Below are 25884 nucleotides of genomic sequence, written 5' to 3' on the forward strand. Positions count from 1 at the left end.
TTCACAGTAGATGCCTAATAAAAATCTAAACCAGTGTCCCAGGAGGGCTCCTTATATGTCAGACACAGTCTCTTGAGTTCAAGAAAAATGTCTCTTATCCAAACTATGGATATTTGCAGTTAGTTTCTAAAGCAAGTCTTCTATATGCTATCAGAGAAACTATTCTAGCATACCAAACCGATTGTTACATCTAATCCCGTATCCCAACAACAACACTGAACTGGCTTAGTACTTTAAAAGGGAACACAAAGCACTGTCTGAACAAACTGCATGAAAGCCTGAACAATGAGGTACTCATGAAAACGCGAACACCACAATAAGCAGGGAATAAATCTGCTGAGAACAGACCAAAAAGGCTATTAAAACGAAAACAAGGAGTTCATGGTTGACATAATAAAGAATACAAGAACAGCAAGAAGATACAGACTAAAGAGAGTTTTTGTTTCATCTTTACAGACAGACATCAGGACAGAATAAAAAAGTAGGTGCGTAAAGATAGAAATAACCAGAGCATGAGACAAGAGTCTGAACTTCTGACTGAGCACGCAAGCTGGAATGATCACATCTGAGGCAGGCCATGCAGCATGATGGAGAGGTGGTCTGAGTGACACAGCTGAGGAGCTGAAAGTGACACTACTGCTATATGCAAGATGGAGGTGTTCAGGGGACAATACTGAAAAGCGAGATTCTGCTTCAGCCACAGAAATATACAATGCTCTGGATACAGTGGTCAGTGTCAAAAGCCAAAAGATATGGACATAGCAGAGATGGGAGCAGATTTTTGTGCAGGCATGACTGAAATTTGCATGACGGCCAAAATGAAGCGGTGAATACAATTACAGTGTTAAAACAAAGACTGTAAACAGAAAACAGCACATCTACAGATGTTGTCATTAGTCATTTGAAGCCTCTAGTCTGCTGAATCCGAGATTGTGGTTGATTTGTGGTTAGAATATTGCACTGAGGTGGTTCAGTAGTTCTCTCCCCCTTTACTGAAGAAAACTGTTGCCTCTTCCTTCTGTTCTATGACTAGCCAGACACCTCTTTGCTGCCTGCAGACACAGTTACGTATCAGCCGCCCTCATGGCACTGAACGATGGTTGTCCTGATACAGATTTTCTGCCTCAGTGGAAGAGGTTAATTTTGCAGTGGTTAAGATCAAGAGCCCCTATTAACCATTCACTCCTTTCTGTGACGGATCACTTAGCTCATATGAAATCTTTCGTAAGAGCAATGAATACAGCTCACTTCGTAAGAAATTCCACGCACATTTATATATACATATATATAAAATCTCAGAAAACAGTTCTCCAGTGCCCCTAAGACTTTTGGGCAAGGCTTGTAAAAAGCCATTGAATCAGTGCAGTCTTACTTGGCACCCATGTTTACTGATGGAGTAACACTACAATGAAAACTCAACTGAGTGCCAAGTGCCTGCTTTGGAAGGAGTTCTGTCTTCTCTACAGGAGTAGCAACTTCTTCCATCACCTTTTCCTTGCCAGTTTTGGAGTCTGAGCTCCAAAGTTTGCATCATTTAGCAGCTTTCAGAAGCATTGCCACCCTCACAGCGTCAGCTGTTTCCACCCCCCCCTGCAGCCCATCTTGGCTCCTGGAATCAGTCTCCTTCTCACACATCAGGAGAGCCTGGAACTGCTTCCCACAAGCAGTGTTCATCTGGCATCACTCTAGCACATTGACCCTGCCATCCTGGTGTGTACTGTATTGTCACACTGCAGGTAAAGGCCCTTTGCCCATACTTTAGGAAGAAGAAATCCAAGTCAGCAGGTTTTACTAATCAAAAAAAGATTAGCACAATGATATTTATGACCTCTACCCATAAAAAGCAGTTAAGAGAACTTCTCTCCCTTCAGAAAATGAACAATTCATGGGAGTCTCACAAATGGTAATTAGCATCAATTTAGCTGATTGTACATTCAGATAAGTTGTACATAAAATGGTTTCAGACGTTAGGGGAAACAACCAGCTACATACACCAATTATGAAATTTTTAAAAGACCTGGAGATAAGTATTTAATTAGAAGAATGCAGGCAATGAAGGGATTCCAGCTCCAGAAGCTGATGGTTGTGCAGTGATTGCAAAGAGGATGTGGGACAGCAGGAGGAGCGAGCCCTCTCCTCTGTGATGCTGGGCTTACAACCCCATGAGTAGAGGGGATCAGCTCAGCTTAATTGAGTTAAGCACAGTGACTAACGCTAATCGGAATTTTTTTATTAGGATTATTTTTGAGGTAACAATATTTGAAACCTAACGGCATTGAAGCTGTTCAGCAGCGATTTTAGTAGGAGGGAGTTGCTGTGGGTCAGGGCAGCACTCAGCCCCACAGCCCACGTTAGGACCTAACTGCCTTTTCCATGCTCTTCTTTCCTGCACCACTTCCAACACAGAGCCCCTTCTACAACAATTCGTGGATCTTTAATTTGTTCCACTCTCCATCAAAACTCTGACAGACTTTTCATTATACTTTAAAGCAGCTATTTTTAATTGTTTCCCAGTCAAATCTAATTGTGAAGTATAACTGCTGCAGCTTTGGAAAAAACCCCTCCGTGAACTGTTACATAGATGGGAAGTGACAAAGTCAGAATGTGAGTTGCAAGAATAAGGAAGCAAATTAGTTTTGAGGAAAGCCTCCTGATATCCATGAATCCGTAATTCCCACATTTCTACAATGTGTATCTGTGCTCCTGCTGAAATTTCTCTGTGCTTACCAGTCAGAGCCAGTTTTGCTTTCTCTCCAAATGGCCAAAGATCTGTCTGGGCTGCAATTATGAACCAGTGTCACAATGACATGAAAATGTAATGTTACAGTTGTAACAAAAGCAAATCTAAAGGATCTCAAGGTTTTAATATTTCAATAAGGTTAAAGCAGGAATGTTAAATTATTTAAGTTCTGGAATAAGATATAAGCACTAGAGCAATATAGCATCCATACTCAATATCTGTTCATGTGCAGAGGTGATATCTACGTGATAAACTGCAGGAGTGTGAGGTAAATTAATTTACTATGCACTTTGATCACAATACCCTCTCCTGGCCTACTAAGCCCCTTCCCAGCAGACTTTCTCTAACATCCCAAATCACTGAACATTTTCATTGCTGCCAGTAAAAACAATGTTTTATAGTCTAACTCATTTTCCCCTCACAGGTGTGGAAGTTTCCTTCCTCAAGAAAAATAATAAATGTAAATTAAGCTACAGAAACACATACCGATGGATCCTTCATATCCTCCACTCCCCCACATTATATACCTATATAAGAGACTTCAAAATGAGAACACATCTTCAGATGCTGACAGCTGGGTGAGACGCTGCACTGTCTGCGTGTGCCTTGGTGGCAGGGGAAAAATGAATCAAGAGCAGATATATAGTTCTCCAACTACAATGATTTAATATTATTATTCATTTATTGGCATTACACATCTATATATAATTCCTGGAAAAGCACTAATAGTTTAATCTACAAATGTGCTCACAGTTTGACATTTTCAGGCTATAGACAACAACATGAGAAAAATACTAATTAATACATCCATCACTGCCAGAGGAAGTGTGATGAAACCAAAATGTTTGGCAAGCTTACTGTAAAGAAAACCTGCTACTACCTCAAATCCTCACTCGCTGCTGAACAGCACATCTTTGTACTGCACCCAAAAACACAGCACAGTGCGGGGCAGATGCACTGCACCAGGAGCCCTGAGCATCCTCCTAATGCTGTTGCACACATGGCTACCAGCTGGGCAACTGCACCTTTCCTGGGCGTCATTGAGCAACAGATCTCTGGAGGAACTGATTGTATAGTTTCGAGGATTCTGGATCTTACCATATATATATGTAAGTGTATGGCTCCCCAAAAACCCACAAAAGAAATCTAGGTGATAGCAGTGAGCACAAAGCAGAAAGTGAGTTGTCTTTTAGCTAAGGTATAGGTATGTATGTACATGAGAACACCTCAATTACTTTCCACCAATATACCAAAGCTTTGTTTACAACATAAAGTGCACTTACCCAAATATCTAACTGTTACAAACAGCCATAGCACATTTTAGGCATTTGCTCCACTTGCACTGATATATATTTTACAAGTTCTTACAGGAACCATAACTCAAAATTTAATAAGAGAAGTATTTATTGAGAAGTGAGAAGAAAAGCAAGACAACTTATATTGCTTCATGCCTCATGCATTTATCCTTTATGATTTTAAGTGCTTCATTTAGAAAACACAACCCTTGAGAGCTCTGATATCTAGCTGGCCAGCTGAGCTTGAAGAACTTCCTCCTGATATCCAATCTAAACTTCCCCTAAGTTTCCACAGTTCAGACCCTGATGCCCCAGTGCAGAAGCAAAGCTTAAAGGTAAAGAAATTAAAAATAAAAGAGATTGGAATAGACCTGAATAAGGAGGTTTTGCAACAGAACAAAGTCAGACTTCCTTCCTTACAGCATCTTTCCACAGGTTCCAGCTAGAGAGGGGAGAGAGACTTCAGAGAGAAGAGGGTATCCAAAACTGGGTCAGTTGTTTACTGAGAAATAGTTATGTTACAGATATCAAAGTATTCAGAGCACCAGAGCAAAATGGAAATTTCTCATCTTCTTCCTGTTACAAGATGTGCATTTTTGTTCTTTGTGACATTTACATGCCACAGTAAAAGCAACAAGAAAAGAAATACGTGCAGTCCAGCATAAAGACTCACACTTTCATGTCATAAATGCCAAGACGACAAAGAATCTGCACTTCTGCATCATGGCTTACTGTCCTGAATGTGTTAAGCAGGGTTTTAGTAGAATGGCACCCACTACCTTCTGCACATACAGATATTTTGTAAAACTGAATTGCAAACGAAGTATTTGCTCATTCACAATATCCACTATCCTCTATAATTTATAGGTAAGTCATTGGAGGGGAAAAAAAAAAAAAAAGGACAGATTTCAAGGGCTGTTTGTTGCTTAATCTCAATTTATCATGATACAAGAACAGTGTGAAAATAGAAGTCATACATAATGATAAAAACCAGCAAACAAACACTCAGACATTCTTTGTTTTCTAACGAACAAATTACCTATAAAACCAATCTACATTTCCTATTTGACGTTGGCTTGCCATTGATCTGGGCAGCAGCACAAAAACACACTGTGCACAACTAACCAGTTATTGTTCCAAAGCCGAACAATGGTGCTTTGCAAAGCAGAGTTTATGTAAAAATGACAAAAGTCGATGCTACCACTTACAGAAAGACATTTCTAATATAAAGCCTCAGCTAACAATAAGAGCTCTAGAAGCACCACCTCTTAAAATAAAGTGAGAATCCAGTTTGCATTTCTTCAAGGACACCAAATAAGTGCTACAGGTGTATATTTGTAAAGAAGGAGCACTGATCTCAGACACAAATAACTACATCACTCTGACAAGTGAAACCAGCTTATTAAATTAGCAGAGGTCTGGAGATGACAGAAGTCAGCTAAATACTGCAATAGCATCACAGACATCAACTCCCCCAAGCTGTGCCTTTGCTCCCCACTGGCTCCTGCTTTTGTTCTAAGTGGAAGTGCAGAGGCCAGGACCCTAAGGCACAGCTTCTGCCTCCTCCAAAAGTAGGCAGAAAAAAAATCATAGAATGGAATCATTGAGGCTGGAAAAGACCCTTAAGGTCATCAGGTCCAACAATCAGCCTCATGCAAGTCTAACCAACCATGTCCCTAAGCACCACATCCACACATCTCCTAAATACCTGCAGGGATGGCTGTTCCACCACCACCCTGAACAGCCTGTTCTGATTCTGATTCCTGACCAGACTTTCTGTGAAGAACTTCCTCCTGATATCCAATCTAAACGTCCTCTAAGTTTCCACAGTTCAGACCCTGATGTTCCACTGCAGAAGCAGAGCAGCTGAAACTATGCCCACCTCACATAGAGTTGGCATCGTAAGACAACAGCACTCCTTCTTGAGAGAAAGAGGAGCAGGAAACCAATACAATAAGAGCATCTAGATACAATACAAAGCACAATTTAAGGAAAGAAGCAGTACCTTCTGCTCTAGACTTCTCTTTTTCCACAAAAAAAAAATAATTTAATCTGGCTGTTCTTTGCTTTTCTTTCAGTGTTTAGAAATCGGACAAATTATTTCAGGTTTTGTTTTCTTTTTCTTTTCCAGTTAGCAAGGAAAACAATTAAATTGCTCTAAACTAATTTCAGAACATAAATACTGTGCCAAATCAGCATTTGATATCTTGCTTTGGCTGTCACATAAAAAAATTCAATTATTTACACTGCTTTAGTCACACAAAGGAAATATTGCTTTGCAAAATGCAGTGTTACCCTGTGTATTCCTCTTGCCTAGGAAAATAAACAATTGTCACAATAGAAATGAAAGTCTGCTACAATTCCTTATGCACACAGAAGCTCATAATCACAAGATGTTAGAAATAATTACTTTTGCATTAATGCAGCAGTACAGATGAAATCAAGTCCAAGTTCGATTTTCAAGATCTAACAGAAGCCTCTAAATATCTTCTGCAAGCCAGGTAGCAGCCATCAGCTGGAGCTTGGCTGTCATACTGCACGAGAGAAAAAAGATCCAGCGGAAGAGCCCAGTCCAACCCAACGTGAGATGGGATGTGGGACTCCTGCTATGCTTCTGTGACAGTACAAAACCCTTCTGGGAAATCTAACACTGGTTAAAAGGCATTCAACAGCAGTCCCCACCACACCTCCAGCCTTTGTGAGTCATCTTCCAGGTAGGAGTCTCCACAGCATCATTCTCTTGGGGAGAACCTTCCAAGCCTCAACTTGGAGCAATCCATGTCTTTAGAAGCAATTGAGAGAGCAAAGTTCATTTGCAGCAAATAGGCTGATTCCTTCCCTTTTATTTTTTTAAATAAGATTTATCTTGCCACAGGTTTTTATGCTGCTGTAGCCAGCCTGCAAGCATTTTGAGATAACAGCATGCAGTTAACAAGATTTGCAAGTCAGACGTGTTATAAAAATACACTCTAAGTTATGCAGAATCAGTGTTACACTGCCTGCAGGAGATTGGAAGCATTGCACTCTGGTAGGAAGCACAGCCATGGAGAGAGATAAACACACTTAAAACAAATCTTTTTGTCCAAAGACAAGACCAGCCTACTCATCTCCTGAAAGAAGCAGTTAAGCAAAGAAGTGGAGAGTTGCACACTGAAGCCAATAGAACACTGCCCATCTGCACGTGCTGAGCCTCTTTTTCAGCTGAGAACAGGAACACAAGGAAGAAAATCCACTGCATTTTACAACTTGTTTGTCAATTGAGCTAGAGTAAGTGAACGTGAAGGCTCTTTACACCTCACAGCTGGGGCAGTCAGATAGATTATAGCTTAACCACCATGAAAGTTTAAGCTGCTGTGAAGTTGGCTTACACTAAAGCACTTGATTTCATGAAAAGAAAAAGCAAAAAGCTTCATGATCCTCACTGAGCTCACAGCAATGCTTGCACTTGCTCACCAAGCCATGCTGAGGATGCCCAGGGACAGTATGCCTGCCATGGGTACCAGCTGGGAGGACAGACTCTCTTGCAGCCACCAGACATTACCAAAAGCTCGCTTAAGGAATAAAATAACAGCACCTCCACTACTGAAAATACATCCATGATGGAGATCTCAGTATCCTCATGTGATGCAATGCTAGATGTTATGGAAGTACTGCACATCATACATGGGGATCAGCCACAGTTGGACAAGAAGGAAAAGAAATACCTCAAACAAAAACAAGTGTTGCTTTGGGTGCTCTCTCCACAGCAAACATTGATGCTCTGGAGATTACATGTGCTGTCAGCATATGGATTTTCTTCCAACAATAGTACATAAGAATTTTGTTCATATACTTGGTTCTGATGTGAAACACAGACATTAAAGCCCTTCTTTAAAAGCAGGGAGGTCCTTACAAAAGGAACTCCAAAGCTGTAATAAAAGTGTGCTACATAGTTAGTACCTAAACAAAACACAATTTTGTTCTATTTAAATTTGAAAACTCTATTCATATAGAGTTGAAATGAAATCCCAAACAGACTTTGATTCATAGATTCTGCCAGGATGAAGGGATTATCCCTTCTCACCTGTTAAAGTGCATGGCCCCTCAGAGGCAGGGAGCAGCACTCTAAAGTCATAATCCTTATCAGAAGAACTGCAGCATAACTGTGATACTACTTTGTAGTTTGTTTCCATCTCTAGACTCTATAGATTCTCTTATTTCTCTGAAAGATTAGAAAACAAAACAGGAACATAAGCGAATAATTCAATTTACATAAGAACTTAATTCAAGGGGGACTTACACAACCCGAGCGTCAGAAGAAGACCATGACTGATAAAGAAACCACTTGATATCCTACTGCATGTACAAAGCACATCATCATGAAACACTGCAGCTCAAAGCTAATTCAAATCCAATCTAAAAAGTCAAGGAACTCTTTTACCAGGGGAAACCATCAAATGACTCACACTGAAAACAGAAATCCCTTTCCCTTTAATTTATGCCTATTTTTATCCCCAGCATTTGTTGATTTCCAGAGCCTGCTTCACCCAACCTGACCAGCACACTTATTTCTATGGCAATATCATGACCTCAGCGAGGTGCCTCGATTTTACTACATCAAAACAGTGGAAAAAATTGGGGATGTGAAGGATGAGGTTCTGATTCCCACACTAATACACAAATCCAAGCACAGAAGGAAAAATACAAACAAAAGCCATAAACTGCTGCAATAGTAAATTTCCTTTGTATATAGTCTGCTGTAGGAACAGGAACAAAACATGTAACTTACCCCACCGGAAAATCTGATTCACAGACAGAGCCTTTCCTGTGGGTGAAAAAAGTTATAGATCATATTTTCCTGCGTTAGAAAATACAGTTAACAAAATTTGGTATCAATGTCAGAAAATGAAAAAGTATCTTACATGTCAAAACTGTTTTTCCCCAAATAGAAATGGTTGAGACTATTTGATAAATGCATATGTTGTTCTAATTGGGATGAATTCAAGAGGTATTCTGTTGCTCGTACCTCACACCCAGGTGCATCAGCTCTGAAACGTTTTACAGACCTTTTAGGAACGTGAGCGCCTTAAGAGCACACATAAAAGAAACTGATTCAAATGGAGACATTTAGAAAGAGAATTAATTGAGGGGGTGGGTGGAGAATGAGTGTGGGTAAAAACTTAGAGGACAGCAGCTGGTCTGGCTACACTGAGGAACGTCCACTGAGTTACCGCATCTCTGCCTGGTGCTCTCCTAAGGGTGATAACACCACATGCCCACTGTTCACAGCCTGCACCCAGTCAGGGCACCTTTTCAACGACTGCATTCCCCAACACTTCCTCATACCATTCTTTAAGCAGAAACCTTGGCAAAACCCACATTTATCTTTTAGCACTCTAGAGATTCTAGAGTAGACTCGTAATGAAGTTCAAGTAACAAATACAAGCAGGAGATGAAGATAACTTATGGAATTGAATGAGTTGACAATTATCAACGGAACTAGCATTAAAATACTTTATTTCTCAGGGATAAAAGAAATGCAGAAAGTTTCCAGTCAAGACAACTAGAAAGAAGAATGCCACCTCTGGAGTTACTGGAGTGCCCTACATAGCAGCTGACCTGCACTCCACGTGCTGTGACAAACAGGGATGTGTATGGTGGAGCATCACTGACATGGCTTCTTTGTGTCTGCTTCACCATGAGCCCCACACCTATTTCCCACTGCAGGTACAGATAGGCATTAATAGGCTGTAAACATTCTGCCATTGTGTAGCCTTGGGAAAACCAGGAGGTCCCCATGGACACCCTTCCAATTAGGTAGGGAACACCAAACATCTTAAAGTTTCCTCACTTTTTTTTTTTTTTTAATCTTATGGAAATGAACAGAAGAGTGTTGCCTTACACTTAGGCATTGAATCAACTCATTTAGGGACTGCTATCTGTGGTGTTTGGGCCTCATTAATTTTCTCTTCCAAAGTTGCATTCAGACACTCTCAGGCTTTTGTCTGCTGCTGTCATCATGGCATTTGCATGCACTAATCCATGACAAATGGTTTCATTTGATGCACATTGGATTTTCTTGCCTGCCAACTAGAAAGATAATAGAAATACCAAGAGAAGCTAAATTAAAACTAAAGGAGTTGCATATTTTCAGAGAAACTCAAAACAAAGTTAAGATAAACACCACCTGGGCAGCTGAATTTGCAAAGAAAGGGTTGAGGTTTCAGCTATGGAAAGACAGTTTCTAAAACGCAGCTTTTTTCCCCAGGTCATTAAAGCCTCACAAAAATACCATGTTACTACAGAAATAATTATACTACAGATGTGGGAGCTGGCTTAGATGCAATCATTCTCTGTCAAGTCATGCACTGGCACACTGAAACCAATTACAAATTCATTTGTAGATCTCCGTTATCTTCAACTCATCTCTTCAGTTCTCATTTTCATGCATCACGGTGCCCTTTTGGCTGATTGACCACTCAGATTTAAAAGCATCCCATGGAAGCAGCCAGAAAGTTCTTCATGAGTTGATGACAGTCACAATGAAAAGCTTTAGCGCAGACCTACTGGCTTATAGATTTAAGCAATATTTTAGTTAAGACCAATACTACTGGTCTCTATTGCAACAGCAGATTGAGAAAGCTGATTTAAGGAACAAAAAAAAAAATTGAGAGCAACTTCTGGCAACAGAAGTCCTCCTTTATGTTCAGTGATTCTGCATACTAAGAGGAACACGAAAACTTCGAGTTTGCTTTGGTATTGAATCTGCCTGAAGCATAGCTGTTACTATGATTTCTCTTCAGCATTTAGGGGAAAAAGGTGCTAAACAATAAGTTCCCTTCATTTATTCGTGTCCTATTAAAAAATAAACATACTAATCAATGAAACTGATTTTCCAAATAAACCATTCTTGCTTGCTCCCAAACACTTAATTAAACACAATTAACTCTCGTTTGTTTTGGCAGCCAATTAATGTCATGATCAAATAAATAGACTCCACGAGAAAAGATTATAATTAATAAATCCCTAACAATACAGTAAAATTACACTGAAGCTTTGCTTGACAAAAATACTTAGTGGCATTTTTTAATAGCATTAATGAGGACACTGAAAAATAAAGTTTTATCAAGTGTGCACCAGAACTTGAAAGGCCCAGTTCCTCACTTTCCAACAAAGCAGCATGTGTGATGTGAGGTGTTTCCCAATCAAGTCCTCCATCTGTATGGCTTTCACTCACTTGCAAATTAACTACAAGTGAGATTTTAACTCATTGTATCTGGTAGATTTATAGTGAAAGCTCTTGATTTGTCACCTACAGAATCTGAACTATCGATCCAATAGGAGTGAGTGTTAGATCACATCAAATGACAGATTAAATGCATACTTTTACTGGAACTGCAGCTCTCCTAAAAACAAAGAAACAAGGCTTACCATTCAATCTGTGCTTTAACTGCCTACTGCATAACATACAACCCCATACCATGCCTACAGCTTGTACGAAAAATATTGAGACTCAATTTCTATTAAGAGTTCAGCCTTCATGACCTTTAGTGGGAACTGCTGGTGTAGATCAGTCTTCTCCCAGGTTCAAAGTCAAGACACCACAATGAGAAAATAATTGAAGAAATTATATCCTGCTTCACTTGATGATTCTGAAGGGATAAGTGAGTTCCAGGCCTTGGAAGAACATTGCCCCTTGGGCAGTGCAAGGTCCTTTACTGATTAAGCCATGAGAGTGCACTGAATTCCAGAAACGCTCAGAGCAGATGGGCATCTACAACTGGAGTGCAAGGTGCTGGGATCACAGCAAGCATTTAGGAGTCAATTCTTAAAATCCTGATTCATTCACATCAACCAAAACACTAGCAAGGTCCTTCCTTTGTGCCACCAACTCACTTCCCAAGCACATCTAGATTTTACCTTTTTTTTTTCCCTCCACCCTAACAAAGGAAAAGAAGAATTACTATGGAATACTATGAACAATTATCATCAAATAGTAGCCACAGTGATCTTATCACTGGAGAAGTGACCTTCAAGGACAGCAAGACTGGTTTCTTCACTGAATGCAAAGGAAAAGAGGAAGACTCCTGTTCTGAAAGGAATACAGAAGGTGAAAGAGAGATGTCAGATAATCTTTTAAATAGAGCATAGAAATATGAATCACAAATACATACATGGGGCTTTGTAACTTCATTCTGCTTAATTTACACCCCCAATTCTCCACTGTGCATCACTGACTGAATCTAATAAATTTGGAGTCCAACTGTGCTGCAGTCATAACAGTGCCTACCTAGAGCACAATGAAAAAAGTCTCCAGCACTGCTACCATGCAAAAAGATAAGTCCAGCTGGAGTGAGCTGTTCTATACAGAGCATCTGGAAATGGCAAAAATGCTGAATCCCATCACGAAAATAGATCTCGCTCACAGCAAAGGCTGATTTCACAGCAGCACAGAAAAGAGAACATACAAAGAAATCCAAAGATTGTAAGAGGGATAGGATAAAACAATATGAAATTTAATGGGAGAAGAGACGCCTATCTTATGGGGAAATGCACTTGGATATTGCCTTTTAAAATATAAATGAGTCTAGGATTTAAGTAGGCTAATCATTAAAGGCAGGCTTCTGATGTTATCAGCAGAAACACTTCTGTGCAGAGCAAACTGTATTTGCCTTTGGGGGTTATATTTGTAGGTGCCAACTTTTCCTTAGAGCTCAACCACCGCAGTATGAATTCTCACGGTCTTTAAATCTGTGATAGCAAGCTACAAATAGTACAGAGCTTCAAGAGGTCCCTTCTGTGACTCATGGAGCCTCAGGGCAGCTCCAGAAGAGGAAGACATTGCATTCAGAGGGGCTTTTGTGTCCCTACTCCCCCACAGCAGCTCCAGCCCTGCAGAGGGATGTGCCACACTACTGCCCACATAGCCACCCATAAAGTTGGAGGGGAGACTTGAGGTAGCATGAGAAGGATGCACCAAAGCTGAGCACAGAAAAACTGCATCAATTGCACCTATAAGAGCAGAGCTGTCTCTTAGAATACCACTGTCAGCACCCTGGGCTCCTGCTGTCACACAACAGGACAGCAATGCTCACAGCAGCTCGTAGAGCCACGCTGTGCGCAGTGGGTATCCAGTGCCCATCACGCACCCTGGCCACATTGTTCTTCACAGCCCATTGAGCTGCAACACCTGCTCCCCACAGCCTGTGTTGCCTCCCTGGATCAGAAGTAATGAGGCAGCTGAGCAGCTTGACCAGTGACAGCTTTCCTCCACCTGCATACAAGCCATGCTCCCATCTCAGGTGAAGGAGAGAGGCACTCTCCTGCCATCCACCTTCCATCAAGTACCACATACTCACTAGCAGTGCTGCAGACCCTCTCTTCTATCTGAGGGAATGAAGACCATTAAAGTAACAGCTCAGAGGCCCTAGAAAAACACAGCCAAGTCTCTGGATGCAAACACCCCCATAGCCATGTTTCTCTGATTTGGATGTTTGACTCCTCAAAAATCAGTCTGCAGCACCTCTAATATAGCCTGCTGCTGTCTAGAAGTGCATTGCACAAGATTTACAGGCAACTCAGTGTTATCATGCTGGCAGCAGCCCTACCTCAGCCTGAGCTTCATTACATCAGTTCTCTGCCTACACAGACCACAAACATGTTCATCCACTTACGTCCAAATATATTGTGTGGGACTAGGAAATGCAGTCAGTACCTCCAGGCTGGATTGCTTTACATTGCAGTAGGTAATTTCATATTTTCTAGAACAGACTGTGAAGACTACAGGTATACAACAGAAAAGTATTGAGAGAGAAAGAATTCCAGCAAGCACCTGTGGGATACCAAGCTGGGTATTTGGGATTGTCTGATTCTGAACAAAGCAAGATGTATACAGACACAGCATCTCAAGTGCATTTACAGACATAAATGAGAACTAAATCAGGTGCTAAAGCTATCAGTTTGTTTCTTCCAATTAACACAGCATGAAGCACCAGTTGCCAAATTTCACATCCATGAGCTGATCTACTGCACACAGGTGGAGTCATTGCACACCATTATGGACACTGTATAATAAAGGCAACAATTTGCATTCCCACCATATGATTAATGGAATACAATTCTCGCAGAAACCATACACTTCTATGCATTAACTACCTGGTTCTACATCTGCTTCTATCAACACCAAGAGCAAAAACCCTGTTAAATCCATCTTCCATATCTCATTTGGCAAGCAGAAAATATTCTATTTACACTTTGCTGGGGAATGAGAGTCAGACCAACATTCTTCCCAGGCTGTTTTGAACGAAATAGCCACGTGTTTAGAGCATATAGTAGTCTTTCAAAATGGGAAAATATGCAGTTTCCTCCTAAGGCTATTAAAAAAAAAGAACAGTGGGAAGGCCAAGATCGGAACATAGATCTTCTGCTCACCATCACAAACTCAAGTTTCCACAAAATGCTGTCTACTAAGAAAGATGCTCAGAACGCTTAGGTTGATGTTGGTGGTTAACTTGTGCAGAATTGCTTTGATACAGATTTTCCTCCTCACAGTATATGGTATAGAGATTCCTTGGGATGATTTCTGATGGGTACATCATTAAGAACTGTCACAATAAAGATATTTTTATATTTAGTAGATATAGATTCTAGCCATCCTTAATTCACTCTGTGACTTCTTCCTTGGAATAAACTTATTTTTAATTAACATATTTGCAAATGTCAGCATTGCTATAGTAAGTACATGTTTCTGCCTGTGTCTGCTGTGCATCTTTATGCTGAATGCAAGACTAACCCAGCATCCTTAATATGTAGCTAATTATCTTGCATGAACTTACAGGCTCCAGTGTGCTTTCCTGCGTTTTTAAGCAACACATGGCCAGTATTGCCCACTGCGATTCAGTGCCAGCTAACAGTCCTAGCTGGGTGCAAGATGTCCCTCATTTATGGAACAAAGCCAGAAAATTCACTAAGAACTGCACGCTACACAGATTTTTAAATTATTATTTTTAATTTAGGGAAAAAAAACCTGAGACCCTTTGCTTTTTAAATATCTCATTTTCCTGCCAAATGCCAGCATCTACTCTCTGCCTCTGGGGCAGAGTCAATACTGTCAATCAGATGATCAATGAACTATCACAGGCACTTGGCTAACTCTGCAAATCACAACCTGTCCACTCTAATCCTCAGGCCAATTCAACAGCTCTACAACTGTCTGCATCTTACAGCAGAAAATGGCCAATGTGGAATTCTTCTCATTACTGCCGGTTCTTATTAAATCACACAAATGACATGCTTCTAAAAAATGAAGGGGTTTTCCGGCCCCCCCCCCCCAGTTATATTCCCCGTGAACGCTTTCATGCATCCTTTGTCTAACAGTTTTCATGAAAATGAAAAATATTCATTAAAACACTGCAGACAACGATGCGTATTACCCAGGGGGAATCATGCTGCAAAGGTGTTCAGTTAGCTTACTCCAAGATCCTCAGATTCTGCTGGAAAAACCCAAAAACCCACCCTGCCCACCTCTTTTGTCTCAACTAAAAAAGAACACCATCAGTTGAAGTACTTAACAGCAGCATCGAAACTTTTTGTTGCGTTAATGAGACAAGAAGGAATTCACAGACAGCACAATAATCCATCTTCACATCGAACAATATTTACTGTCCTCTGACTACCTGTGCCCTCCTGCCAACATCTCACAGAAGATACAGCTCCAGTCAATTACAAACACTGTCTCGTAAAATGGTTTATCACATTTGTTTTCAGGTTTGTACCTTCTGCCAAGTCATCTAACTGAATAAAGGCCTGAATTATGAAACTGCATTCTAGACTGAAAGGAAGATTTAAACTTCTGTGATTGCACATTGTGTGTAGAAATTTATTTCAATCCATTCAGATGCTTGCTTAAGAAAGTTTCAGGAAGGAAGTAGAAAAGATCAGAAATATCTGACTGTAAACTATGTTGCCCTTGATTTCCAGTGTTTCAAAATGGAATTGACAGCAGCACTACAGATAGGTGTAGTCACTGCATTAATCCACTGAGTTCAGTTCAAGTTTATTATGCTAAATCCACTCCATGAGGATTTTATCTTTTAACTGCACCTTCTTGTGCTCAGTGAGACTTCTATTCATCAAGTATGAGAAGCACATGACTGGCTGGAATTTACCTTTTTCATCATCTTGTACCAAAGTAACCCCACAATGGAGCTGAACAGCTCTGTTCTTGTTTTAGAGCTTCTATTATCTATGGAAGATCACAAGCTGAAGGAAGAGGTATGCTGAGCACGCTATTGATCACAGCTATATTTGCTGATTCAATAAGTTGAAATTTCATGTACCAAATATTACATTACTGAAATTACGTATTGGTTCATCTGCATCCATTTTTTACTCACTTTTATTTAGCTGAACATTTTAATCTTACTTACACAGTGACTAAAAGTAAATGACGCATTCCTAACATTATAAATATGAAAAATAGGGGGTGCTCAGGGACTGCAGTTGAATACATTAAAATCACTCTGTTTGCTAATTAACATATTTCCATCCCCTTTACATACAACTTTTTTCCATTCAATTGGTGGACTGCAAATTCACTGCCTTATAAAAAACACTCCCTTGATTTTCTGTTGTGACAGCGGAAATTGCCCAAGATCTGGAACAGTTTCCCTAAAGAATGCCTGCTTGCTGGTACTTCCCAGGTGCCACACAGTCTGAATCAGAGGTGAACATCATGTCAAATTCCACTCATCTGTCAGTGTAGTGGATTATTTCTTGAGAGACTGAAATTGGCTGCCTGGGATCGGAACGCCATCAATCTTGTTCATGTAGGGTGCGGAGATGCTGCCTGAGAAAGGCTCGCAAGAGGGAAAGCTGGGCTGTTTCTAAGTAGGTGATGAGGCAGCTGTAAAACCTTCACTCTATCTGTATCTCATCTCTGAGTGAAAGATTTTGTCATATTTTGCATTTCCCCAACACTTGGTATGCGCTCAGTGTGCCACTGTTCTTGCCTCATAAAGGAGGTGATTTTTCAAGCTTAGGCAAATGTTGCAGAGTTCTGAATCTGTCCAGCTCATTTTTTCTCATAATGTCACTTTGTTTCAACCAATTTTGCAAAACAAGATTACATTTTACTTTTACCTATCTGCTTAGCTGCACCCTTTTTTCTTACTGCCTTCACTGGAGGACAGATTCAAATAACCAGGAGTAATACTCACAATTGAGTCATAACAAATATTTCTATCTTACTTTCTGAGTAAGTGCCACTCGAAGACTCAGACTTCCAGTGGCAGCTGGTAAAGATGGTGGTGTTACATTAACCAGTAGCTACTCAGAACTGATCCATTGAAGACTTACGTCTGTTCTTCTGTACTATGCATATTTTACTGCAAGCAAACTAGACTATGCCAAGAAGGAAGATCTATGACTTTTACACAAGGGAAATAACCAGGAAAACTTTGGGTTGCTAAAAATCTGTAGTTCAAGACATGCTCTCTTTGCAGGTAGGTCATTAGATTAAGAAAGACTTAAAAAAAAAAAGTTTTCTTTATTAAATATTAAATGATGAATCATTGCAAGTTAACATTTGCCATCTTCAATTTCTTAAGCTCTTAAGACCTCTCCCTTCCTTCTGTGGATCTGGATTAGGAATACAGCACTCTGAGCCCATCTAAATTCAACCAGATGATAACACTGCTCTGGAATATGCCAACTCCTCAATTTTTAAACAAGGCTCATTCTCTTCAAAGCACAACTAACAGTTGAAAAATTAACGACCAATTTCTACCAATAAAAAACAGAAGTGCAATAAAACTAATGTGCAGCCCCTGCGGATCACAGTGGTAAACGTGTCTGAGCTCTTCATCGCAGACCTGTGGGACTAACTCCAACCTTACATGTGTTTAACTCCACGGGAAAGCCCAGACTCTCCTCTGAGCCACACACCCACATCCCCATCGATTTTGAGAGATAAATTGGAGAGTCTTAGACAAGCTCTATTCTCAGTTACGCTGAGGCAAACTCCCAACCTCTGGTGAGCAATAGAGACTGAGGAGATGTGGTAGCAGCATTCCAAATAGCAAAACCTTGTCCTGTTTGGGTTCCATACTGCAAACAAAATTACCCAAAACTGTTGTCACAGTGTCTTTTTGAGTTATACGCTCACTCCAGAACTGCATGAGAAGGGGAGAAGGAAATAGAAATAAGGACAGAGACTAAACTGTAATCCAAAAGGAGACTCCCATATTGGGAAGTTGTTACAAAACAGCATATAAAATAAATATTTTAACATCAGATTGGCAAAGCGCAACACATGTTTGACCAAATGAATTCATGCTCTGTAACATAAAGGCAGTCAACCTAGAAAAGTTAAATGACAAAATGGGTTTTTATGATTATTCAGTCATTCATCAAGATAGACACGAGCATGGCAGAAAGCCTGCAATCTTGGATCAGCTGCAGAATGCTGTCAGTCCTACCTGGTCTGTGCAGGTGATGCTGCTGGAAAGTGTGATGGAGGGATCCCTGACAGAGCAGCATTGCACAGGCACTTATCCACAAATACAGGACCCAGGACATTGCAGACACCACTGCCATTCTCTAAACAAAATATTAGACAGACGTTATTATCCATTGCCTTGCAGCACGTAGAATAATCATCTTCCATTACAACAGTATTGTTACTTTTCTACTTCTTTTGTTCAAAATCTTTTGTTGCCTGCCTATTCCCCCCCCTGCAGGATGCAACTGTCATACAACAAAGGTCATGTCCAAAAAAGAACAGTTGCTGTAACAGTATGCAGGAGCCAGGAGAACTTTAATAATTCAGAGACAAAAATGAAACTGTAATGATCTGAGGACCAGGGGAAAAAAAAAAACAACAATAAGGCTGGGAAATTTTCCCTACACTGGTCCAACACCTAATTTACAGTTGTGGGGAAAATCAGCTAAAAACACTGATATCCAGACAACATCAAAACTAATATAAATGCCTAATAGATAGGCATGTTATGTTATCAGGCATCAAGGCATTTCAACAACACTCCACCCAAAGACTGGGAGGTTCATTCTGCCCCAGAAGGTAACATTATTGTTTTTGACTTTTGCAAGCATTAATTTTTAATTATGATGCTGCCTGCTAAAGAAAGTAACCGTTTCTCAGAATTATCCTCTAACTCCCAAGTACAACCAGCTTTCTTTTGTTTGACCTGCATGTGCACAGAGACCAGCCTGGCTGTATCCTGCATTTCATACATTCTCCGTAAAAGCTTTGCTCTTTTTCACAAGGCAGGTTGTGTCAAAATCCTACAGAAACTCTTACAGAAAGGCAAAGAGCACTTTGTTTCTGTCTCTCAGCACTGACATGCTGGGGCATCAGGAACAGGCAATCATTTCCATGCTGGTATTCACTATTGTACTAGCTGCCTGAATTTTCCTCTGACTTCTCAACTTCGGCTCTTTCCCAGTGCCTGCAAGAATCTGGAGGCTTGCAAGGCTCAGCTACGCTACACATCGTCCGGTTCCCTTAACAACACCTTCTGCTGCATTTCATATTACTAAATTAATCAAACTTGAGGCACTCTCTTTATTCAGCCAATGACACGATGCCATTTTCTGTCTAATAATCCAATCAGCTGAACATCATTTTCACAGGGGAAGAAAGACTTAGAGATCAAATCTCTCTCATAGAAAAATCGTGCCTTTACAAATACAGGTGAAAGTAAATTCTGTGTGTTCTATCGGGGGTTCTGCAGCAGGAAAATCAGCAGCATGAAACTCAGCATCTATGAAACATACGCAAGAAAAATTATTTTCCCCCAAATTTTAAAGGAGTAGACATAGCCTCTGGATAGCTTTAAGACTGTCAGGAGAGAGCTGCACAAACTGACAAATCTAATTAATAGCAAACAGCAAAATGTTGTTTTGATCAGCATGAGACTCTTCCTTCCCCCATTCGGAGTATCTGAAGCACTACTCAGCATATAATTGGTTCCATTGCTGACAATTTACTTCCAGCATACAGTGAACTCTGCTCTTCTCCTCAGACCCACTTCCCTTGCGAAACATTCTGCCCCCCGAGCTCAGGGAGCTCCCAGCAGGCTCCTCGTGCCTGCAGGAATCAATGCCTTTATGTCACGTTTGGTGCTCCCATGCTTTTTACATGAGGGAGAGGTCACAGGGATGCACACAAGAACGTTTCAGGCATTTGGGTTATTTAACCCAAACTTCTGAAATCCTGGACAAAAAACAAAGCAAAGCCAAACTTCCACAGTCTGCTAAATGCTCGTGTCAGCCTTCAGGAATCATGTTCCAAACCACATGGACAGCAGACTTCCTTAACCCACTCTCTTTTTTGGCGCTTTCCATTTCTACATTTTTCAAATCTTTACCAAACTGTTCTACTATAAACTACCTTTGCTGAAGCCCCAGCATTTCCTATAAAGCTTCCTTCTTACTCTCATTTGTCAGCACTTATCATACACGCAGTTCTATGCACAGACCATCTCCTCATTATTAAGAAACACAGCAGCAAGTATCCCTCCCGTTATTATCTGATGAGTTCCAGATCTGCTTTCTGAATCCTAAATCCTAAAGAAGCTCCTTACCTGAGTAATCCAGCCAAGAGCAGAGCACTCTATTAGTGTTCATTGGAAAGGTCTAACACTTTTTAAAATCCATCTGCACCACAATAAGGGATTTCTAATAGCTTCCCAATAATCTTCTTTATCAGGATTAGGAGGGGAAAAAAAAAAAAAAAAAAATCTCGTTACAAATCCTGTTCCCAGAGTAAAGACGACATCTGAGCTTTCAGGCACTGCCGTCAGAAAAGTGGCCGAGCTTTGAGGGGTGGAAACCTTCTCATTTTCACCTTTAAATCATCTCCTAGCATCACCTTCTGCTTGATGAGACCTTTGAAGCGATCTTGAAACAATCTGCAGCTTCCAGGCTACTTAAAGACGAGGAGCAGTTTGCATTTAAAGACGGAGCAGCTTCACTCCAGCGCAGGCAGTGCAGAGCCGGGCAGCTGTACGTACACTGCTACAGGATGCTGGAAGTACCGGAGCCTATTTCAGTGCATCCCTGCTCAGGAAAGTATCACATGCCTTAAAGTGACACAGCTCCGGATCGCCCAGCACAGCGCCGGGGCTGTGCTGTCCCCAGGCGTCCCCCCCACACTTGTTGGTGACAGCGTCGCAGCCCTGAGGCAGCCCCTCCTCTGACACACGCGTGTGAGCTCTGCACGCTCGCAGGGCTTTGCTACACCTCGCTGTAAGTGGGTGGGGTGGGGAGGAGGGGGGAAGTTTCCTTTGCAGCACTGCCCCTGTACCTCACGGACAATAGGAAGGAGCCTTGCTTTGATGAAGCTTTTTTTTGGGGGGGGGACAATTATTTGTTACACTTATTTATCGTCCACATCTCAAGCAGCCATTTACAGGAACGGCATGGTTTCCTCTCTGCCTTGTACCATGTGTAATTATTTCTTAAAGAGGCACTCTACATCCTCAATGCCATTCACTCCCCTTTATACCTCTCAAGCCTGTCTACAGAAGGAGAAAGGCAAGGAGACAGAAGAAGCTTCCATTTTAAGAGCTCTGTGTGCACACTGTAATACAACACTTTTTTTTTTTCCCCTCCAACTTAACCTATTGCAGAAAAGCTTTCTACCTTCTCCTTCTACCGCTCCTGACACCAACAATAGCAAGTAACAGCAGTAAGTGCCTTTCTTCTCAAGCACCTCACTCTGTGCACCAAGGACAGATGTCTCCGTGGAGACGCTTGCTGAGAGTTGTGACAAGTTTACCTGGTGGTGCACACGCTCCCCTGGAGCCCCTGTGTCATTATGTAATAAGCATTGAGAGTTTGGCCCCACCAGCACTGCTTTACACAGGTCTCCAGCACAGTGCTCAGAGCAGCTCTTCCTTACAGCCTTGCCACAATACAGCAACGGTGATGTGGGATGAAGTGACACAGGAGGGAAACACTCCAGGCTGCCACTGCCACAGAACTCCTGGTATGTCACTTAGGGCAAGCCCTATAGTGGCCAGAGATCAGTGATTCTTTATGGTACTTTGTGTGGAAATACGGGACTCTGGTTTGGCACACAATATTCTCCTCAATAAATTTTTTCCTCATCTTCCCCAAGAATTCCCTTAGATGCTGAAAGAAGGCCAAGATCTGGAGCAATCACTGTTCCTTTCTGGCTTCAGAAAGGTCTAGATATTTCCAAAAACTGCTGTTTATAGAAGCAACCAAGGCACATTGATTGCTGATGTCTGAAGAACCAACCTGGGCCGGTCCCCAGCAGGAGGTGATGGGCAAAGAGCTGGTGGTTGCAGCAGTCCTGGTTTGTTGCTAAAGCCACAGGGAGGCTCAATACCTTCCCTCTTTCTACAGGAAGATGGAAGCTTTCTGCAGTACCTGAGAGGCAGGTGGTGGGAGTTTATTTTAAAATAGCACCTGTTTAACAAGATGCATTCCCTCTTGGAAAGGTGATGAAGGGTATAGAATGGGGAGGTGTGAGGCAAGAGGCAGGACTGGGGTCTCAAGAAGATCTTCTAGGAAAGCAAAAGGGCCCCTGGACAGCAGGAGGAAACAGAAAATTGCGACCACACACCTTGGCAGAGCAGGCAGAGACAGATTTATGCAAGATACAGATTTACATAAGGTACAGCAGAACTGTCACTCTGCCAGGCACTGCTAACTCCCAGCACCATGAGGCTAATGCCACCATAACCCCTGACAGATGCTGCTATTGCTCAGGACAAGCTCTGCAGAAGCATGGGACATGTTGCTTTTGTGGGGTAGGAGGGAGATCAGAGGAACAGAAGAGAATATTAAACAGGTTGCACAGCCACTTCCCTGCCCTGGCTTCCAGCATTAACTGGGAACAGAGGCAGCCTTGGCAAATCTTGCAGTAGCATCCTCACACCTGTTTTGGTGTCCTTGCTGCCAGTTTTTACTTTCAGTGGACCAGTAAGACAGGAAAACGCTTCTCTTATTCTGTCTTCAGCTGGGCATGCTGTCTTCTTCACCTGACACTTTGGGGCTTTACTTTTGCCTCCTTGCATCAAGTATCACTGACTTTGACAGGAAGGGGATGCTTCTTTACAAGCACCCATGGGATAGTGTATTGAATTTGGAGATGCTAACACTGACAAGGCCAGAAACAGAAAATATGGAGGGAAATAAGATAGGAGTCAACAGCCTGCACATTTCAAAATCCTTTGTCATAACAAAGGCAGGCTGAAAGCAATTCCTTTCTAGAAGGAAGAGGCAACAAAAGGCCGCACCATCCATCCAGTACAGTGGCAGCTCCATCCAGCACTGGAGTAGGATGGACCCAGAACCTGCAGCGAGGAGACCAGCCCTTGGGTTGCAGGGTATCTGCCTGGGAGGGGAAATGGCAAAAATCAAAGACAGGCCAGGGAGAGTTGCAGGTTGCTCACCCAGAGGCATCAATCTATAAACAAGATATTGTTTGCCCCAAAGCGTCTTGTAAGTGGGAGTACAGTGAAGCAGGGTGTTCTAAACGCAGTCTTGCCCCATCTCCTTCCAGACATTTGGAGAAGCTTACCATCTGCTCAGCTCAGAATGAAGAAAGGCGTTTAGGTATGGAAGAGGCCAGGAACAGTGAAGGTGACAGTGCAGTTTTTAACTTATGCTATTTACAGTGAATGCTCTTCTCACGTTGGCCTGGTCTTCCCCCCCACTTGGCCCATCCACCTCCACTATGACACCTGACAGCAAACAGAAAAAAAAAAACAAAAAAAACAGAGACCAGGAGTTTTGAGCTACCCTGAACAAAGAGCAATGGAAAACTGCCTCTCCACTGCTCTGATTGAAAAACTCCATGGGGTTGCCGGCAGGGCTGCCAAAAACAGACTGTTGCACTCAGGTGATATTTCCAAGGTGAAAGTAGGTTGCAAAGGGTCAGCAGGCATCAAACTGTCTTTGAGACAGGCTGCCTTACACAAACAATGATTGTATTCACAAGAATAGCTTTTTCCTCCTGGTTCCACCATTCATCTAAAGATGCCAAGCAGACGACAAAAATAGGCAAATAAAAATAAATGCTCTTCACTCCCTGGGCCTCTATTTATCACAAGTTTCCATGCAGACAGAGAAGGAGAGCATATGCAACTTGGGCAGAGTCACGCAGACAGCAGATTGGGACTGGCACCCAAATAGGGGCCTCTGGCCTCTACTTTCTCATGCTGCCATCTCTGCTCCTCTCCTCCCCCACATACGCCTTTGACTCATGTAGAGATTTAACACAACAAACCTCAGGAATGTATTTTACAGGGTTCGAAGAAGGCTCAGCACCTTTGAAATGCAAAGCTCATTAGTTCTAGTGCTTCTGGGACAATAAAGCTTTGGTTTTCACAGATTGTATTCTCCATCTCACTCAGCTGCTTCCACACACCCTACAAAGCTCTTTCCCATACACCAAACTGTCATCTGCTGCCCAGGTGACAAGCAGTGCACATTGCAGCTCATGAGTACCTACATGTTCCTACTCCAGGTGAGCCAAGGCAGTCTAATAGTACATTTCATCTTATCTCCACTAGAAGGACAATTGCAGACTATTTTCTCATGTCCACAACATTTATGGAAGTTATCTCTAAAAATCCAACAGAGCAGAAGTTTTCCTATCCCACCTCATCACCACGGCAGCTTCCAAGGAAAGCCTGCCCACGTGAAGAAGCAACAATTGAGCACATGATGATCAGTATGCATATATGTAATAGTCTAAATGGCATCCATGAGCACTGAGTAAAAACAGTGAAGAAGCAATCCTCATCTATGGCATTTCTGGCTCTTGGCTTCTCCCACAGGAGAACAGGGAGCACAAACACTAAAGCAGGATCCTTGCAGGGATCTGTGGACGCAGCTTTGCCAAGAAAACAGATGTTAATAAGTTCTGTTTAACACATACAAGTGCTTGCAGCAATGTTTGATGTTACATGCACACTCTTTGCAGTCAGATGCTCACAGCGGTGCTTCACTTCCTTTCCAGTACTTTCTGTATGCCCCCCAAAAAAACCTCACCTCCCCACTTTGTCCAGGCACTTTTCTTTTTAAGTCCCCACCACCTTAATTCCTTTTTTGTGAGGGGCCTAACCTCGATGTCTGAACTGAATGCATTTCCTTCTCATGTCTTCTGCAATAGTATTAAATTATTTAGTCTGTATTGACAGGTTCTCTTCTCTTTTAGCTTTTCCAGTGAAAAGAAGATGCAGTGATTTTGCCCATGCGTCTCCATGCTGAGCATGAAAATCTCAGCTAGAAAACTACACTCTTTTTCATGAAGGAAGAGCATCAAAGAAAGGTTTGGTGATTTGCCTGGCCATGACCACAGCCTCTACTGGCCAAACAATGAGACTGCAGACACCCAAAGCCTGCAGAAGCAGAACTGAACAGCAGCATATGCAGGGAAACCATTACGTGCATGGGCTCAGGAACTAGTCGACATGGTTATTATAGCACACATACAGCGTGCCAGGAATTCTGCCCTGTTCCCAATCCACCTATATTGGCATAGGGGTCTGCTCAAGGATACAATAAGATCAGGGCATAATGTTCAATGGAGAAGCTCTGCTAGGTATAGGAATACCTGGTGGCTCCTTCCCACAATGTCTGTACCTTATCCTTCTATCACCTCTCCTTGTTCCTCAGCCATAGCAGCCTTGCTTAGTAGAAACTGTTTTTCAGCCCCTCCGACACACAAAGAAAAGATTCAACCAACAAGATGACACAGCTGGAGCCATTAGAAAGCAAATACAGAAACACTGTAAGTCACTTTCAATGAAAAACAACAAAGAATTAAAAATCCAGTGCAAGTATCAATGGAAGGGGGAGAAGAACTGAGAG

The 25884-nt window shown here is 41.8% G+C and overlaps 1 protein-coding gene across 3 annotated transcripts in view; it reads right to left on the reverse strand.

Moving 5' to 3' along the window:
• Nucleotides 1-25884, reverse strand: part of TAFA1 (TAFA chemokine like family member 1) — a 289154-nt gene that overhangs the window by 174466 nt on the left and 88804 nt on the right. For 2 of the 3 annotated variants that reach the window (XM_042823582.1, XM_042823581.1), the window contains exons 3-4: nucleotides 18492-18612; nucleotides 8804-8839 (exon numbers count right to left, since the gene is read on the reverse strand). In XM_042823582.1, coding sequence (XP_042679516.1) covers nucleotides 8804-8839; nucleotides 18492-18609 — 154 coding nt within the window. In that variant the 5' untranslated portion in view covers nucleotides 18610-18612. The remainder of the gene's footprint in view (nucleotides 1-8803; nucleotides 8840-18491; nucleotides 18613-25884) is intronic. The other variant, XM_042823583.1, reaches the window with a different exon arrangement.

The sequence above is a fragment of the Centrocercus urophasianus genome, unplaced genomic scaffold (assembly GCF_019232065.1).
Source record: "Centrocercus urophasianus isolate 14NV4802_14NV808 unplaced genomic scaffold, USGS_Curo_1.0 seq_22, whole genome shotgun sequence".
Lineage (NCBI taxonomy): Eukaryota > Metazoa > Chordata > Aves > Galliformes > Phasianidae > Centrocercus > Centrocercus urophasianus.